The 19,554-nt window shown below is 41.3% G+C and overlaps 1 protein-coding gene and 1 pseudogene across 4 annotated transcripts in view; one reads left to right on the forward strand and one right to left on the reverse strand.

Moving 5' to 3' along the window:
- The window catches only part of DNAJC12 (DnaJ heat shock protein family (Hsp40) member C12), a 48,668-nt gene extending 29,815 nt beyond the window's left edge, over nucleotides 1–18,853 (reverse strand). Inside the window, exons 1-4 of one of the 4 annotated variants that reach the window (XM_036336869.1) lie at nucleotides 18,836–18,853; nucleotides 16,653–16,732; nucleotides 14,135–14,240; nucleotides 2,389–2,467 (exon numbers count right to left, since the gene is read on the reverse strand). In XM_036336869.1, the coding sequence (XP_036192762.1) occupies nucleotides 2,389–2,467; nucleotides 14,135–14,212 (157 nt within the window). In that variant the 5' untranslated portion in view covers nucleotides 14,213–14,240; nucleotides 16,653–16,732; nucleotides 18,836–18,853. Of the gene's footprint in view, nucleotides 1–2,388; nucleotides 2,468–14,134; nucleotides 14,340–16,652; nucleotides 16,733–18,592; nucleotides 18,608–18,835 lie in introns of those variants that run through there. The other 3 variants (XM_036336868.1, XM_036336870.1, XM_036336867.1) reach the window with 3 other exon arrangements.
- Nucleotides 2,921–3,385, forward strand: LOC118670062 (annotated as a pseudogene).
- Nucleotides 18,854–19,554: the final 701 nt, after the last annotated feature.

Consider the following 19,554-nt stretch of genomic DNA (forward strand, 5'->3'; position numbering starts at 1 on the left):
CTCTGCTGGGGCACCCCGATCGGAACAAGATAAGCCTCACTGAGCTTCCAGTTTGACTAGTAAGCAAATAGGCAACAAGTAGATGGTCTGACACACAGTTTGCTGCCTGACGTACAGAGTGCTCTGGAAGTCGCACATGACTTCCCAGAGGAAGAGGGGGCTAAGCCGAGACCTGATGCAGGTGTATGACCTGCCAATCAAAGCAGGGCAGGGACGTGTGCAGGCCTCAGGGGAGTTCCAGGCAGAGGGAGCAGCAGACATTAAGGTCTGAAGAGTAGAAAGCAGAGCACCTATGGAACCAAAATATTCTGAGTGGCTAAAACATGGACCGTAGCATGGTGGTGGAGAGAATATGAAAATGGAGAGATGGGGGAGGGCACAAAATGAGGGGGTTTGCACCTAAAGGCCCAGCAATGACAAAGAGTGAACTATTGCTACATGTGCACTATGGGTTAATACCATAGACACAATGTAAATCAAAAGAAGCCACACACAAAAGAGTACATATTGTATGATCCCATTTACATGAAATCCAAAACCAGGCAAAACTAAATAATGACAACAGAGATCCACAAATGGGAGAGGGTCTGACTCTGAACAGGACATGAAAAGGGTGCTGGAAATGTCCTACATCTTCACCTGGGCAGTGGTTAAACTGGCTGTGCATAGACACAAATCTGTCAAGTTTACACTTATGATTTGTTCCTGTGGTCTTAAACAAGTTATGCCTTAATAAAAAGAGTGGGAATCAAATGAGCAAAAGTAATAGCTAAGTATTTAACAAAATAAATGACTTCCTATATTGGAAAAACATCTGCTTATACAAATAAATCAAAAGGATCAAGGATTGCTATAAAAATATAATAAAGAGCTTTAAGATAAGGGAAACATTTTTTGTACCAGTCCTTATGTATTTATTCACACACTTGATAAAAATATCTCAATTAGGCCCTAGCTGGTTTGGCTCAATGGATAGAGTGTCGGCCTATGGACTGAAGAGACCCAGGTTCGATTCCGGCCAAGGGCACATGCCCAGGTTGCTAAGAGCAAAGAGCGTTTCAAGAAAGAGAGCATGATCCACAGTACCAAATCCTGCTACTCAAGGAAGAGGAAGACAAAAAAAGCAACCATTGGATTTGGTAGCCAAGAAGTCCTTGGTGACTATTACAAAAGCAATTTCCGCCCTAGCCAGTTTGGCTCAGTGGATAGAGCATCGCCCTGCAGACTGAAAGGTCCCAGGTTCGATTCCGGTCAAGGGCATGTACCTTGGTTGCAGGCACATCCCCAGTAGGAGGTGTGCAGGAGGCAGCTGATCGATGTTTCCCTCTCATTGATGTTTCTAACTCTCTATCCTTTCCCCTTCCTCTCTGTAAAAAATCAATAAAAAATATATATATATTTAAGAGAAAAAAAAGCAATTTCCAAGAAAGGTGAGGAGGAAGTCAGATTGGGAAAACTGGGCAGAAGGGAAGTAGAAAAATCAATTGTGAACTTCTTTTTCAGAAAGTTTGGCTCTAAAGCAGCGGTTCTCAACCTGTGGATCGCGACCCCTTTGGAGGTCGAACAACCCTTTCACAGGGGTCGCCTAAGACCATCGGAAAACACATATATAATTACATATTGTTTTTGTGATTAATCACTATGCTTTAATTATGTTAATTAGTAACAATGAAAATACATCCTGCATATCAGATATTTACATTACGATTCATAACAGTAGCAAAATTACAGTTATGAAGTAGCAACGAAAATAATTTTATGGTTGGGGGTTACCACCACACGAGGAACTGTATTAAAGGGTCGCAGCATTAGGAAGGTTGAGAACCACTGCTCTAAAGGGAAGGAGAGGAGCAGGAGGAAGATAGGTTAAGGAAGGACTTTAGTTTGTTAGTATTTTTTCTCAAGTTAAGATATACATAAGCATTTATGTCTAAATTTATGATAATGGATTTTAAATGATCATAAATGAAAAAACTAAAGTGTGAATACATTATCATACATATGGACATGTAGCATATGTGGACATGTTCAGGTCCTTGAAATGAAGAAAACACAGCAAAGTTCTCATCAACTCAACCATCTGGTTACAAATGTGCTTAAGTTATGTTAACACTCCAATGCTGGTGAAATAAGGCATAAACTGGACACATTTTAAACCATGAAGCAGCACATTACAGCCGAAAGAAAAATGGATGTTCAATGACTACCATTAGAGGAAAGACTCTACACTCTTCCCTCCCCTCCTACCATTCAATAGTACAAAAACATTCTTTGGCATTGAACAAAAGAATAAGTTTGAGAGTAATAGAGAAAAGAAAATTAAGTTACAATGGCTTTTTAGTTCTGTATGCTATTCATTTCCACGAGAAACAGCTATTAAATACCTACCTGCTTGGGAATTTTCAGGATGCTTGTCGGGATGACATTCCAGGGCTCTGACCTTAAATTCTGCTAGGATCTGTTCCACCTAAAACAAAAATCAATGTTTAAAATAAAGAGTCCAGATTATATGCCATGAAGGAAGAACTTGGACATCAGTCCTTCCCAAAACAGCCATGATCAACACAACTTTTCATTTTGATCTTTATATTTGTATTTTGACTTTTTTACTCTAAGAAATAATTTCCTTAATCACACAATTCAGAAAGCATCCAGTAATAGCCCCAATTCAAATAGTGGTTTGTGATGACAATTTAACTTGTTGATGGCCCAAGACATCTATGAGCTCAATACATTTGTCAAAAATGGTCAGATAGGTTTATCCTAAGAATGTGTGCAAGTCCTACATCTGAGTTCTTTAAGATACTTAGCCACCATTCATTATTCAGGGATGACTGTCCAGTTTATAAATTATTCATTATAAAGTTCCTTCTTCCTGTCTTTTGGCCCTTTTCAGTTTTATTAAGAATTTCACGCTCTTGCAACTCGGCCGCCAACATGCCATCCAGACTGAGGAAGACCCGCAAACTTCGGGGCCACGTGAGCCACGGCCACGGCCACATCAGCAAGCACAGGAAGCACCCGGGGGGGCCGTGGGAATGCTGGCGGCCTGCATCATCACAGGATCAACTTCGACAAATATCACCCAGGTTACTTTGGGAAAGTTGGTAAGAGGCATTACCACTTGAAGAGGAACCAGAGCTTCTGCCCAACTGTCAACCTTGATAAACTGTGGACCCTGGTCAGTGAGCAGACACGGGCGAATGCTGCCAAAAGCAAGACTGGAGTTGCTCCCATCACTGATGTGGTACGGTCGGGCTACTACAAAGTTCTGGGGAAGAAAAAGCTCCCAAAGCAGCCTGTCATTGTGAAGGCCAAGTTCTTCAGCAGAAGAGCCGAGGAGAAGATTAAGGGTGTTGGTGGGGCCTGCGTCCTGGTAGCTTGAAGCTACATAGAGGGGAGCTCATTAAAATGTCCAAGTACTTAAAAAAAAAAAAAAAAAAGAATTTCACAATTTTTTTTTAAAAGGACATAGCCCTGGCTGGCTTGGCTCAGTGGATAGAGCGTCGACCTGCAGACTGAAGGGTCCCAGGTTCGATTCCGGTCAAGGGCACATGCCTGGGTTGCAGGCTTGATCCCCAGGAGGGGGCGTGCAGGAGGCAGCCGATCAATGATTCTCTCTCATCATTGATGTTTCTATCTCTCTCCCTCTCTCTTCCTTTCTGAAATCAATAAAAATACATTTAAAAAAATAAAAAGGACATAACTCAAACCTGATCATTTCGCTACCAATTAACAGCTTGGTTAGAGACTTTGACTAGGAAAACAGAAACTCCAGCCCAAACTAGAATTATGTTTAGGGCCATCTATGATTTAATTTAATCCTTAGTATCAGAAATAATCAACATTTGGCTTTATTTAATATAACTGCAATGACAGCAGCAGGAGACAATAGTGGTTATGTGGCTCTGGAATCTAACAATTTAGTTTTATTTTTTTCACTTAAATGTTTTGTTTTAATAAATAAAGCATCATGGCTTAGATTTTAAATCACATTTACAGATAAGGAGCATTTCTAAGCCCAAACAAGTAACAGTGAAGCTACTACTGCTGGAAGGAATGCATGCCCCACAGGTATGTTAAGCCTAAAGAGCAGAGACTTACCAGCAGAACACACCATACACATAACCTCTAGACTAGATAACTAGAAGCAGAGGAAGAACACAAGTTTGGGTAAAGTCCATGCAGCAACCACCTGATTTCTTCACCTTCATGCTGCAGAACCAACTGGAAGTTGTGTTACTTTTAGATAAGCTAGAAGTAGGTTCCCTGATCATATTAAATGAAACTCTCTCCCATTTTTAACAATTAAGTTAAGGGCATTAGTATAGAAGGATATCCACAAGTAAATACAGAGTATTAGAATAGCAAAGAGGAAGCTACATAGATCATCTTGCTTCTTCAAAATCAGAAACTTCTACATCATAGCAGTGCATGAATTCCACCTCCCAAAGGCTTAGTTCAATAATTTTCTCCTTTTCCTTGTTAAGCAACTACTGAGAACCTCTTAGAATAACAGGAAGATATAGACTTCCTATTAAGAACTGAAATCAATTGTTTCCTCTTCCTGTTGCTCCCTTTAAACCATCAGTCACCATTACCTGCTTATACAGCAAAGAAAATTGAGAATAGCTTGTTTTTCAATTTTAAAATATTAAATATTCTAAAGATCCTAGCAAGAATTTTATAAATTGGGGGGGAAAAAGAGGAACAACTGTAATGATCTGAATAAAGATTTAATTTTAAAAAAAAGAATTTTATAATTAACAAGTAATTTATGAATACTCATAATCAATCTTTGAAAAAAAAATCTAGCAATACAGATAAAAATTAAAAGCTCCTTGCCTACCGAAACCGGTTTGCTCAGTGGATAGAGCGTCGGCCTGCGGACTGAGGGGTCCCAGGTTCGATTCCGGTCAGGGGCGTGTACCTGGGTTGCGGGCACATCCCCAGTGGTAGATGTGCAGGAGGCGGCTGATCGATGTTTCTCTCCCATCAATGTTTCTAACTCTCTCTCTCTCCCTTCCTCTCTGTAAAAAATCAATAAAATATATTAAAAAAAAAAAAAAAAAAAGCTCCTTGCCTTAACCGGTTTGGCTCAGTGGATAGAGCATCGGCCTGCAGACTCAATGGTCCCAGGTTCGATTCTGGTCAGGGGCATGTACCTTGGTTGAGGGCACATCCCCAGTGGGGGGTGTGCAGGAGGCAGCTGATTGATGTTTCTCTCTCATCGATGTTTCTGGCTCTCTATCCCTCTCCCTTCCTCTCTGTAAAAAAATCAATTAAAAATATATTTAAAAAAAAAAAAGAAAAGCTCCTTTACCCTCCTTCTTCCAAGATAAAAGGTTACATTCTTCAAGGCCCATTTTTTACATATATACATATATATCTTGGGGGTGGGGATGTTAATAAATGGATAAAATCATACCTATCTATCAACAGTAGAAATTTTGGGTTTTTATTGTTATTTTATTTTTTTATTCCAATCCCATTAGGAATCATTCTGCTATTAGCCCTTGGAAGCAAATGGTTAAAATAGTTAATTCTCCATAGTGCTAATGTGTATGATCGTTTCTTCTTTATATGTATACTAAAGGCCTGGTGCACAATAATTTATGCACTCGGGGGGGTCCCTCAGCCCAGCCTGTGCTCTCTCACAGTCTGGGACCCCTTGGAGGATGTCCACCTGCTGGCTTAGGCCCGCTCCCTGGGGGATCGAGCCCAAGCTGGCAGCCAGACATCCCTCTGGCAGCCCGGCAGCCCTCAGGGGATGTCCACTTACCAGCAGGGAGCAGACCTAAGCTGCAGTCGGACATCCTTAGTGCTGCTGAGGAGGTGGGAGAGGCTCCCGCCACCACTGCTGTGCTGGCAGCCGTCAGCCTGGCTTGTGGCTGAGCAGAGCTCCCCCTGTGGGAGCACACTGACCACCAGGGGACAGCTCCTGCATTGAGCGTCTGCCCCCTGGTGGTCAGTGTGTGTCATAGTGACCAGTCATTCCCAGTCATTCTGCTGTTAGGGTCAATTTGCATATTACCCTTTTATTATATAGGATAGAGGCCTGGTGCACAGGTGGGGCCGGCTGGTTTGCCCTGAAGGGTGTCCCGGATCAGGGTGGGGGTCCTGCTGAGGTGCCTGGCCAGCCTGGGTGAGGGGCTGAGGGCCGTTTTCAGACTGGCCATACTCCCTTCAGGGTGGGGGTCCCCACTGGGGTGCCTGGCCAGCCTGGATGAGGGGCTGATGGCTGTTTGCAGGCTGGTCAAGTCCCCCCTAGTGGGACCCGCACCCCATGGAGGTTTGGCCAGTCTGGGTGAGGGGCTGAGGGCCGTTTTCAGGCTGGCCAAGCCCCCTGGTGATGGAAGCTCCCAGCCTCTCCTTTTCTCTTTTTCTTTTTATTCTGGAATTTATTTACCTTCTATAATTGAAACTTTGTTGCCTTTTGCAGAGGCTACAGCCGGCTGTGGGAAGCTTGGCTTCCTCCATTACTGGAGCAACCAAGCCTCCTGCTCGCTCCAGCTCCGTGGCCACGGCCGGCTGAAAGCAGGTATCTGGGGTTTATTTACCTTCTATAATTGAAACTTCATTGCTTTAAGTGGAGCTCAGAGCCATCGCGGCAGGCGGGAAGCTTGGCTTCCTCCATCACTGGGGCAAGCAAACCTCCTGCTTGCTCCAGCTCCGTGGCTGCCGGCCACCATCTTGGTTGGGTTAATTTGCATATAGTCACTCTGATTGGCTGGTGGGCATGGCTTAAGGCATAGCGAAGGTATGGTCAATTTGCATGTTTGTCTTTTATTAGTGTAGATTTCTATATTTTGCCAATTTTAGAAAATTAAGAATAGTCCATATGTATCTTTCATTACCTTTCACAGTTTTACTATTGTAAAGTTTATCATAAATCTCTTATGTAGGGCTGGTTCTGGTTAAACTAACTGGTAAACTGGGCTACTTTGTCTTGGACACATTTTATTAACCTCCTGGCATCTCCACCCCATGTACCCAATGCCAAGTGCAACCCATGAGCAGGTGAGGCCCTCCATGGCAAGGTCCACTGAATCCCAACTTCCTAAGCCAATGTTCAATGGTCTGGAAAACTACCTACCCTGTGGGCCAGTAAACATACAAAAATATTCTACTTTATTTGTACTCAAATAAAGCAGAACATCCAAGGAATGATAACATCCAGTGTTACTGAAGGTGCAAAGAACTAAGCATTCTCATGCTCTCCTGGAGCTAATTTCTTGGAAAGCAATTGAGATATATGTATATTTTTTCATATTCTTTGATCCAACAATTCCAATTTAAGGAATCTGTCTAAGGCAGTGGTCGGCAAATTCATTAGTCAACAGAGCCAAATATCAACAGTACAACAATTGAAATTTCTTTTGAGAGCCAAATTTTTTAAACTTAAACTATATAGGTAGGTACACTGTTAACTTAATTAGGGTACTCCTATGGCTTAGGAAGAGCCACACTCAAGGGGCCAAAGAGCCGCATGTGGCTCGTGAGCCGCATGTGGCTCGTGAGCCGCAGTTTGCCGACCACGGGGCTAAGGAGATAATCCAAGGTAGGAAAAGAATTTAGTTATAAGAAGGTTCATGCTATACCTTGTAAACAAAAAAACCTATGTGTCCATAATAAGACATTTGTTACAGTTCACTGTAATATAGCTATAGGCTGGAATATTTTGCAGTCATTAAAAAATCATCTTATAATAAAAACTTTTAATAACCTGAGATAATTTATATAATGCATTTCTATGAGAAAAAGGTAAGCTACAAAGCATATTTTGCAGTATAAATCCATGTTTAACCTCAAAAGGAATGATGTAACATATGTATATATACGAACACATATATACATATGTCATAATAATAATCTATATGTATAAAAGCCTATGCGACCAGCCAACTGACTGGTGGCTATGATGTGCACTGACCACCAGGGGGAGACGCTCAATGCAAGAGCAGAAACCCCAGGCATAGAAACATGGAACAGACTGATGAATCTCAGAGGAAGGTGGGGAGGGGGCAGGGTGGGAAGAGATTAACCAAAGATCTTATATGCATACTAGAGGCCCGTGCACGGATTTGTGCACTAGTGGGGTCCCTAGGCCTGGCCTGCGAGGGGTCCCAGATTGCAAGAGGGCACAGGCCAGGCCAAGGGACCCCACCAGTGCACGAATCCATGCATCAGGCCTCTAGTAATAACAATAATAATAGCTAAGATGTATGGAGACTTACTGTGCACCAAGCACTGCTCTAAGTACTTTACATATAGTGTCTCACTTAATTCCCACAACAACTCCATGAGGTGAGAACTACAATTATTCCCATTTTGAAAATTAGAAAACCAGACATAGAAAAGTTAAATAATTTTCCCAAGGTCATACAGATAGTAAGTGGCCAGGATTTGAGTTCAGGCCATCTAATTTCAAACATATAAAAATACACATACAAATATGTACACATACATGCATGTACTTATTTATATAATATACTAAAGGTCCGGTGCACGAATTTGTGCATGGGTGGGGTCCCTCGGCGTGGCCTGCAGGGATTGGGCCAAAACCAGCAGTCCAATGCCACCTGCAGCTCCTGCCTGCCGCTCCCACTCATCCCAGCCCCGCTGCACCTACTGCGGGCTCATGCCCAGTCAGTCCCAATCAGACCCCTGGCCTGTGCTCTCTTGCAATCTGGGACCCCTTGCAGGCCAGGCCTAGGGACCCTACTAGTGCACGAATCCATGCACGGGCCTCTAGTATACATATAATCTTTGGTTAATCTCTTCCCGCCCTCTCCCCTCCCCGCCTTCCTCTGAGATTCATCAGTTTGTTCCATGTTTCTATGCTTGGGGTTTCCCACCCACCCAGCCTCCCCATCCCCTGCCACCCAGCCTCCCCCCCCCACCCCCCACCCCCGCCAGAGCAGCACTCGCCAGCCATGAGCCCTGCCTCTGGCACCCATCCCAAGGGGGTGGGGGAGTCCGGGATGTGACTGGCCCTCCAGACAGGTGGTGGGATGCTCTTGCTGGCCTGGGATCTGGATCTGTCCAGCTGACATTTGCGCCAGTTGTCAGGAGCCACCTGGCGGCCGCTTTTATATCATTTCTTCCTTGCAGAGCATCTAGGGAGGGGAAGTGGCCATGATGCCGGAGACCGACTTCCAGGAGGCCAGCGTCACTGTTGGGATCGTGCCAGCAGTGCCAGTCCGTCAGTGCCTGGCCCATTCTCCGGAGATTGGACCTGCAAGACTACTGAGGGAGTGAGTGGCTGCCGCAGGGCTGGTGGGCCACCTGGACGGTTGATCAGCTGAATGGCACTCCCACTGTGGGAGCGCACTGACCATCAGGGGGCAGCTCCTGCACTGAGCATCTTCCCCCTGGTGGTTAGTGCATGTCATAGCGACTGGTCGACTGGTCAGGTCATTTGGTTGTTCAGTCGCTTAAGCTTTTAGATAGATAGATAGATAGACAGATAGACAGACAGACAGACAGACATAGCATATCTATATGCACACATAATTGCTATGCATGTCATAAACCTAAATATTAGGCATCTAAGTTGGCATTTTTCTTTGTGCTCTCTTCATACTCCATATTTCCTTATTAAACACTAGAGGTCCGGTGCACAAAATTCGTGCACGGGCGGGGGGGGCGGTCCCTCAGCCCGACCTGCACCCTCTCCAATCCAGGAGCCCTGACGGCTTGATTTGATGAACCTCCCCGTGGTTCTCTGCTCTCTACAGGGCCTGGCTGCTCCACGCCCACTGCCCAGAGGCTCTCGGCGGCTCAGAGGCCCTCCACAGCCTGGGCAAGACGCTTGCCTCGTCGCCACGGCGACGAAGCAAGCATTCAACCAGGCCACTCATGCTGCCCGCTCTCAGCAGCCATCCTCACAGGACTGAGGGACTCTGGCGGGGCTGAGGGAACTTGGCACCGCCATCTTGTGGCTATGGGCGCCGCCATATTTGTGACCAAGTGATGGTTAATTTGCATATTACCCTTTTATTAGATAGGATAATCTAATTTTAGAAATTAAATTTTAAAACTTAAAAACTTATCTTTTCCATATCCTATTAGCACAATATTTTGATCTGTGCCAGGAAATACTTTAGTATTCAATAAGGACTGATCTGATTCCCACTTGGACAGATCTTGTCTAGCTTTCCCTGGCCACACTAATGCCCCATGTCTCTCCTTCTGTCATCTAAATTTTGACTGTGTAAGATCATTTCAAGCCCCATCTCTTCTCTGAAGTCTTTTCAGATATTCTCTCTCTAATTCCCATTTCACTTATAGACAGTACCGTATAACACAGTGCTTATTTGTTCTCAAATTGTTTCCTGTGTATTAGCTTTGGCTCCTCAACTGGATGTTAAATTCCTTATATACTCATACCGTGTCTCACCTTTCCGTTTTGTTTCTCCCCCACCCCCCAGCCCCACCCCACATTGCTTCTAAGACTGCCCGGATGCCAAGTGTTGAATAAATACTTGATTACAGACTGACAGATGTACTTCAAATAGTATGACTGTAATATAATAGGAGCTTTCTGAAAATTGTGATTTATTCATTAAAAGAATGAACTGAATCTAGTGATGGAAACTTTTATGTTGAGGAAAAGACAAAACTCATTTTAATAAATCGGTTATTTAGTACCCATCATTTCAATTCAATTAGTTTGAAACTGCATTTTCCACACAAAACTCCAGATGTTAGCCCAGTGTGGCTCACTTGGTTGAATGTCATCCCATGCACCAAAGGTTGCCAGTTCAATTCCCTGCCCAGGTAGGGGGCATGCAGGAGGCAGCCCATCAATGCTTCTCTCTTATGGATGTTTCATTCTCTCTCCCTCTCCCTTCCTCTCTCTAAAAAAAAAAAAAAAAAAAAAAAATCAATAAAAACATATTTTAAAAATATGTATCTATTACAAATCATTTTTAAATAATGTGAACTTTTAAAAATTAATGTGAATTATAGAATAAGGATAAATTTACAAAGTTCCAAGTATTACTGTGAGGCCAAAACAACACCATACCACAACTACAACTATGTGCCAGGCACCATTCTAAGCACTTTCTATATCATGTCTCATTTAATCCCCACAACAACCCTATGAGGTGGGGACTATTATTATCCCCAACTGAAGATTAGGAAACCAAGGCATAGAAAAGTTAAGCAATTTTCCCAAAGTCGCACAGCTAGTAAATTGTAAGATTTAAACCCAGGTGGTTTGAAGTCAACAAGAAAAAGAACTAGAAAAAAGAAACAGGCGTTTCCCTTCATGAGTTTATGCTCAGTATTCAAGTCCATGAAATCTTGAAATTAAGAAGTCTTCTTATCATTACTGTAAAATGGTGACCAAATATTTTAAAAATCAAATAAGATCCACACCAGAAAGAAGGCCTTATACCACCAGTGTGTGGTGTCTGCATCATTAAGGACTTTAGAAGATGTTATATTATAGCATGTGTCTTTTGTGTAAAATCTGATATAGGAAGGAAACGCTGACTGACTTGGACTCAAACTTTCATAAATGTTTTTTAAATGGGAGGTATGTTGGTTTCTACTCAACAGCATGGAAATCCTCCCACAGTTTACATTTGTCATTTAATTAATTTCTAACATAAGCTGTAAATTGTAAAAACTATATACTAAAGCAAAAGAATTATGTGTGACCCGGCCAGCATAACTCAGTGGTTAAGCATCAACCTATGAACCAAGAAGTCATGGTTCAATTCCCAGTCAAGGCACATGTCCAGGTTGCGGGCTCAATCCCCAGTGTGGGGAGTGCCGGAGACAGCCAATCAATGATTCTTTCTCATCACTGATGTTTCTATCTCTCTCTCCCTCTCCCTTCCTCTCTGAAATTAATATATACATACATATATTTTTATTTATTTATTTATTTTTTAAAGAATGCCCTAGCTGGTTTTGCTCAGTGAATAAAGCGTTGGACTGTGGACTGGAAGGTCCTGGGTTCGATTCTGGTCAAGGGCACATGCTCGGATTGTGGGCTCGATCCCCAGTAGGGGGGTGTGCAAGAGACAGCTGATTAATGATACTCTCTCATCACTGATGTTTCTATCTCTCTCCCTCTCTTTTCCTCTCTGAAATCAATAAAAATATTTTTAAAAGAATTATGTGTGTCTCAACTCAATTGTTATAAAAATTAAAATATCAAGTGGCTTTGAAATTATAACTGCTAAATTGTTTTGGGATATGAACAGTTATGGTCAATTTTTCAGAGCATCAAATCAAGGAATATTTGAAGTAAAGGAAATCCATCCAATACAAATCAAGTAAAGGAAATGTCACACTACTCAAAATTGGCATAAGATATTTTTAAATGGGAAGGATACATATAAAAAGAATTGACAAAATTATGGAAGGTCATTTCATTTTAAACAAATGATTGTTATCTACACTTCTGTGCCATTGACAGAATCAGTAAAATGCATCTAGAAGAAGGAGTATAATGCTTTTATCCGTTTAATATATCCCACAGTATATGCAGAGAAGTATGACTATAACTGCTAACCATGAAATTAAACTGTTACAAGCATTACAAATAAACAACAGGACCATATTTTTAGTCTATTCAAAATTAATCCTCCTCCTGTGTAGACTAAAAAGACAATAACAGAACTACAAGAGACTGACTAAACAGTTGAAAGATTTATTATGGAAATGTAAAGATTCTTTATAACCTAGCATGACAGTATTTTTTAACCCAAGTTGTGAAACTTATCAAGTTTGATTATGCTCCTTTGATTTTAAAAAGTTCCTTCAAAAATTATTTGGCAATAGTAGAATCCAAGGTATGAATAACACATGGTAAAAATGGTAATAAGCTTTCAAACTCGCTATAAGCAAAATCACCACAAAAGTAAGCAAGAGTAACATATTATCCTAAAGAAGAAATATATATGCACCTAAAAGAGCAATATAACCTGTTTAGTGTGTGTGTGTGTGTGTGTAACTACAAGGTACTCAAGGTAAACTCCTCAAAGTGATGATGGTAGATATTTTAATCCTTTGTGTCCAATATAGCATTCTAGTCTACAATACACAAAATAGCATTTAATTTCATTTTATTACTAAACTCCAGCCATATAAAACAAAATTAAATAGAAAAAATATTTTACTTTAAAATATTTTATTTTAATAGCTATATTTTAGTAATGAAATAAAATATATTTTAAATATAGACATAAATAATATGAATATATGCAATAATATAATTAAAATATATTTCATATTCATCTCAATATTTAAAATTTTGAAAACTAGAAATAAATAAAATTTGTAACAATAACAGAACATCCATTGTGGTACAATAAAATTATGTGATCATTAAAATATGATGAAAAATGTTTCATAGCATGGAGAAATCCTTGTTATAATGTTAGTGGATAAAAAGCAAGAATCAACAAGTACATATAATATCCTCCCAAACATGTCTTCAAAAATATGTATAGGAAAAAGACTGAAGATTAATATGCCAAACATTAACAGTGTTACCATTGGAGACAGAATTATAAATGAGTTTCCTATAATTTAAAAAACTTTTACAACCTTTATAATTGTCTATGGGCACCTTTAAAACATTATTCTATTATGGATCAAGTGAAAAACTACAGAATTTTCACATGGTTTGTATCAGAAGCCACCCTTTAAAGAAGTAATTTCTCTTACATAATTTGAACTATTAACATAAAAGGATGCTTCTTGGTTTGCATAATTTAGCTACTCACATAACAGTACACATTTTAATAAAACATTTTAAAATTACATTTCATCTCAATTAAAATTTAAATTGCCATAATAAAGCTATCACTTATGTATGCTATGAAACACAGTCAATAGCAATTACAACAAAATTTCAAATATCTATTTTTAGTATATTTGAAATAGAGTCTATGGCAATACACATATTCAATCACAAGTATCCATAAAACTGCAAGAAGACACTATTCAAGTAAAGACCCAATGCACCTTAATTTTCTCTGAGCCAAAGGTACTTTAAAATAATACAAGATTAGTTTTTTAGGCAATGTGACTAAAATGTCAAAGTTAAAATCTTAAATAAAACCTGAAATACTGTTGTGAAAAAGAACAGCATAATTCACTGTCTTACCGAAGACAGTTCATCACATCCCAGTAACGTGTAGTAGTCTTCGGTGTCTTCCAACCTGTAATTCAGTATCGCGTCCATTTAGATCACTAAATCAACTCTTCTTGCCCTGAAACAAGAGGCACGATGAGCTGCAAATGAACAGGAAAAGCCTTTTAAATCTGGTTTACAGCAGCATGTTCCAACCTGCACTAACAAGGTTTAAGGCTGGACACAGCCAATACACACACCAGATGTCATCCAAGACCTGTGTAAACTACCTTTCATTGGCTGTTTACAGAAGAAAAAAATAATAGACCCTAGCAAACTGTTGCAGTGCTGCCTGGGACTTGTAGTTTGAGTTTATATAAGTGATGCAGATTAACCACTCTCTTCTGGATAAACAAAGACTGTCCATTTTTACACACTCCCCAAGTGAACCATCTCTCCATCTCCTATATTTTTTTTTCTTTTTCCTTCTTTTTAAATGATAAAAGAAAAATTTGAAGCAATATGCTAAAATCTTAGAATTTGTTAGATATGAATAGTGGGTGGTTTCCTGTGAACTTAGAAAATTTCAAAAAAATTTTAAATAGAAAAAAAGAAAATAGACTCAGAAAGCAAATTTTCATTCATTTGATCATTTACTCATTCAACAAATATTTATTAAGGACCTATTTCATGCCCAGCATGAAGGTAGGAAAGGTATGCTAAATAACTCTGGGTTCTTAGGGAGCTTACATTCTGATGGAGGGAGGCAAACAAATAAAACCATTTAAAATCGTGAAATAAGATAGGAAAGTGAGAAAAATAACTCTATGATGATAGGGTGGATTTGCTGTACCATTTCTCCTGGGCTGGCTCTCTCCAGACTCAAGAATGTGTCTGGTCTGGAGTGGATGCAGGGAACCTGTGTTTCAGCTCACCATGGCCCTAGGAAATGCAGGTCAGGTCTAGGATTTAGAGAAGATGAGTGGTGAGGTATACAAAACTGTAACTGCCTTAACCCTTTAAATGCCCCCATAAATATCACCTTGGAAAAAATACTTTTTCACTGAGCTCACCTATATACATCTTTTTTAAAGCTTATTTCTGAAGAGAAATAAAGTAGTGAGGCACCATTTTCACCAATCCTTCACTATATATCCTCTTTTGCTAAAAGTTCTGTATGGAACTTATAAATAAAGTAATTAATTTTGTTTTAGAAATTTCACATCCCTTGAGGTTTTGAAGGCCTACGTGGGTATCACAAAAGCCTAAACAAAATAGCTGAAAATTGTCTTAAAATGATGTAAAGTTGCTGCTATGAAAAACAGGATGGTGATTCCTCAAAAAATTAAATATAGAATTACTCTAAGTCCCAGCAATTGCACTTCTGGGTACACACCCAAAAGATTTGAATGCAGGGACTTGAACAAATATTTGTATACCCATGTTCGTAATACTATTATTCTCAATAGCCAGAAGCAACCCAGTATCCACTGACAGAGGAATAGATAAACAAATGTGGTATATACAGACAATGGAATATTCTTCAGCCTTAACAAGGAAGGAACCCAGCTGGTGTGGCTCAGTGGTTGAGAATCAACCTATGAATCAGAAGGTCACAGTTCAATTCCTCATCAGGCCACATGCCCAGGTTGCAGGCTCAACCCCTACTAGAGGGCCTGTACGAGGTAGCCAATCAATAATTCTCTCATCATTGATGCTGCTATCTCTTTCTCCCTCACCCTTCCTCTCTGAAAAAAAAGAAAAAAAAAGGAAGGAAATTCTAACACATGCTACAACATGGATAAAGTTAAGTGAAGACATTTTGCTAAGTGAAGTAAGTCAGACACAAAAGGACAAATTCTGTATGATTCTACTTATATGAGGTACCTTGAGGAGTCAACTTCATAGAGACAGAAAGAAAAATGGAAATTTCCAGGGACTGTGGGGAGGAGTCAAATGAAGAGTTAGTGTTTAAAAGGCATGAAGTTGCCCTGGCCGGTTTGGCTCAGTGGATAGAGCGTCCGCCTGCGGACTCAGGGGTCCCGGGTTCGATTCTGGTCAGGGGCATGTGCCTCGGTTGCGGGCATATCCCCAGTAGGGAGTGTGCAGGAGGTAGCTGATGGATGTCTCTCTCTCATCGATGTTTCTAGCTCTCTATCTCTCTCCCTTCCTCTCTGTGGGGAATCAATAAAATATATTTAAAAAAATAAAAAATAAAATAAAATAAAAGGCATGAAGTTTTAGTTTGGAAAAATTAGAAAAATTCTGAAGATGGATGGTGGTGATGGTTCCACAACAATGTGAATGTACTCAATTCCACTGAACTGTACACTTAAAATAGTTAAAATGGTAAATGTTATGTTATATATATTTTACCACAGTTAAAAGAAAAGTGATATGAATTCCCTCAAACACTAGACAATATTGATCAGAAAAAGAAAATATTGCTCCTTTATTCTCTATCTTGAGAAGAGTCAGGACAATGCTTTAACGTTCTTCTGAAAAACAAAAAGAAAAGATAATTGTGAAAAGAATTTTGGTAATCACTCACTCATGTTTTATGAAATGCAACTCGAAGCTCCTTTTCCTGAACCACCATATTCTCACATTCTGCAATGTACTATGTAGTCACTGAAAATGATGGACAAACATATTTAATGCCTGGGAAATGTTAGGTGAAAAAAATCAGAAAACAATATGTACTATGTAAAACTTCAGAGTGCTAAGACCTATGCACGTTACTGGGTATAAGTTATATCAAATTCATCTCAATTTTAAAAGTAAAAAATACAAAATTTACATTTTAAAAGTAGGTATGGTATGATTCCAGTTTTATAAATATAAATTGTATGTATACATACATTGTATATCTATAATAATCTATAATAATAAAAGCATAATATGCTAATTAGACCGGACATCCTTCCGGATGTCCTTCTGTCCTTCAGGACGAAGCCAGGGCTGCGAGGGAAGCCCGGGTCCTGGGTGCCTGCCAGTGGCTGGAGGGAAGGAAGGAAGGCCGACTCTTGCATGAATTTCATGCACTGGGCCTCTAGTATATTTATAAAATATGAGAAGGTATATACACCAAAATAGATCAGTTGTCATTAGATAATAGGGCCACAGGTGACTTATATTTTATTCTTTTTACTCATCTACATTTGCTAAGATTAACATATACTATTATTTTAATTTTTAAAAAAAAAACAAGCAATAAAAAAAAAAAGGAAGCAGCCCTGGCTGGTGTTCTCAATGGTTAGAGCACCGGCAGGAGCACACAAGGGTCACAGGTTCAATTCCTGGTACCCATTAATCATGTACCTGGTCCTTTCCTATAGGGTTAACCTACTCAGTAGGATGTGGGTATAGCTGCAGAGAGATGTTTGTTCCTGCTGAAACCATGAAAGTAATTTGATCTCTTAGTTGTTGCCATTTGGGAGCATGGACATGTTAAGAATTTGGAGATCAGCCCAGCTGGTGTGGCTCAGTGGGTGAGCATCAACCTATGAACCAGGAGGTCACAGTTAGACTCCCGGTGGAGAGCATGCAGGAGGCAGCAGATCAGTGCTTCCTTCTCATTGTTGATGTTTCTATCTCTGTTGCCCTCTCCCAGCCTCTTTCTGAAATAACAATAAATAAATAAAATATTTAAAAGAAAATTGGGCCAAGAATATGACTGCTTTCAGGAAAACTAATGGCCAATAAATATCAATAGTAGTGCAAACTTATTCATAATTATGAAACTGCTAATCAAAGAAAGTGGTTCACCTATCAGAGAAGCAAAATTTCTAATGTTTGATATTATCCAATGATAAAGCATAAATGACAAAATAAGCACTTTCATACATTTTTGGATAAGGGTGTGAATTGATACAATTTGGCTATTCGGCGGTATTTATCAGCATGTGTCTCGTTGCCTGGGCAATTCTGTCTCTCTACAAATGAACCCTGAGGATTTACACCAAAATATGTCCCAAGGCAATCATTGAAAATTCTTTGCAACAGAAAAAAACTGGAAGCAGCCAAAATGTCCTTCAGTGGGTGAAGAAGAGGACAGCGGATGAATACATTATGGTATTTACGGAATGTACTACTATCTAGCCATTTTAAAAAGAGTAAGATAGCTTTCTCTGTGCGTCTCTAACTGGATCAAATGGAAAAGGCTGAAGAGCGTATGAAGGCATTATCTTTTTCTGCACTTTTTAATAACACGTACGTCTACACCTATACTCCCCCCCTCCCCTTTTAAAAAGCAGATGTTTTCCTTTTAAGGGTGGGAGCTGGGCAGGTACAGAAACGGGGCTTTTAGTTTATGCCTTAGGAACTCTATCACCATACCACTTTTGTTTTCTTTTTATGCTTTTTGTTTTAAAACAACAGATGTCATTTGTCTTATTTACATAGGTTTCGTTGAAGAAAGCCTTTAAAAATAGTACAAAATAGGTAGTAGGGATCAAGTAAAATTTTTAACCGAATTAAAGGTCTTTGTACCTCAAGTGAGGCGAGTCAGATGCACAACCTCATGCCCAACCAGACGGGAAAAGCCGCCCGTCAGCTCACGCCCCGCCCCGTCCGCGCACACCCCGCCCCCCCCTCACTCCCCCCTCCCCCCGTCCTCTCATTTCCCCCTTCCCCTCCCCCCGCTTTCATTTCCCCTTCCTCCCTCCAGCCCCCGCGCCCCGCCCTCGCATCCCTCCCCCCCAGGTCCGCGCACCCCACGCCCCGTCCGCTCACCCGAAGCACCGCCCACCCAGGTCCACAACTCCCACGAGGCATCGCGAGAACGACGTAAAAAGGGGAACGCGAGACGTTCCAGTTACTTCCGGCCTCCCGGAAACGTCCCTCCGGAAGTGCTTCTTTTTTAAATTCCGTTTGCTAGCGGTCTTCAAGCCGGAAATCAGGACAAGTGAAACACAAGCTCCAACGGAAAGGGGGGAGTCTGGGAGGTCAGAGCCGCCGGTCCCAGGAGCCCGAGCGCGGGCCGGAAGTAGCCCCTCGGCGGGCTCCCCGCGCGCGCAGTCCATCGCGCGCCACTCTCCCGCCTCTGGCTTTCCTTCCCGTCTCTTGCCCTGTTTCTGTCGTGCAAACAGAACCGGCAGCTTTCCTGTGCGGCTCATCGGAACCGAGCTTCCAGGGAGCTAAGCCCGAGTTCCAGCCACTGCCTGCCACCCCTCGCCCTGACATCCCACATGCCGGCCCGCTCCCTGCGCAGGGATCCTGGGAACTGATCCAAGGCCGCGGTTCCGGCCCAGCTACGAACCCGACGCCCGCTCAGAACCCACTGCTCCGTTCCTGCCTCTGATCTGGGGGAAAGAAAACGGGGTCGGCCGGGACTTGACCCTCCCCTGCAGCCTGTCCGTTTGTAAAGCAGCCCAGTGAACCCCTCCCTGGCAGCCGGAGCGGACCAGCATTCTGAGACCAGAGCAGGATATGTCTGAGCAGTCTTACGTCAG

Source organism: Myotis myotis, unplaced genomic scaffold, assembly GCF_014108235.1.
Source record: "Myotis myotis isolate mMyoMyo1 unplaced genomic scaffold, mMyoMyo1.p scaffold_m19_p_15, whole genome shotgun sequence".
In the NCBI taxonomy this organism is placed as follows: Eukaryota; Metazoa; Chordata; class Mammalia; order Chiroptera; family Vespertilionidae; genus Myotis; species Myotis myotis.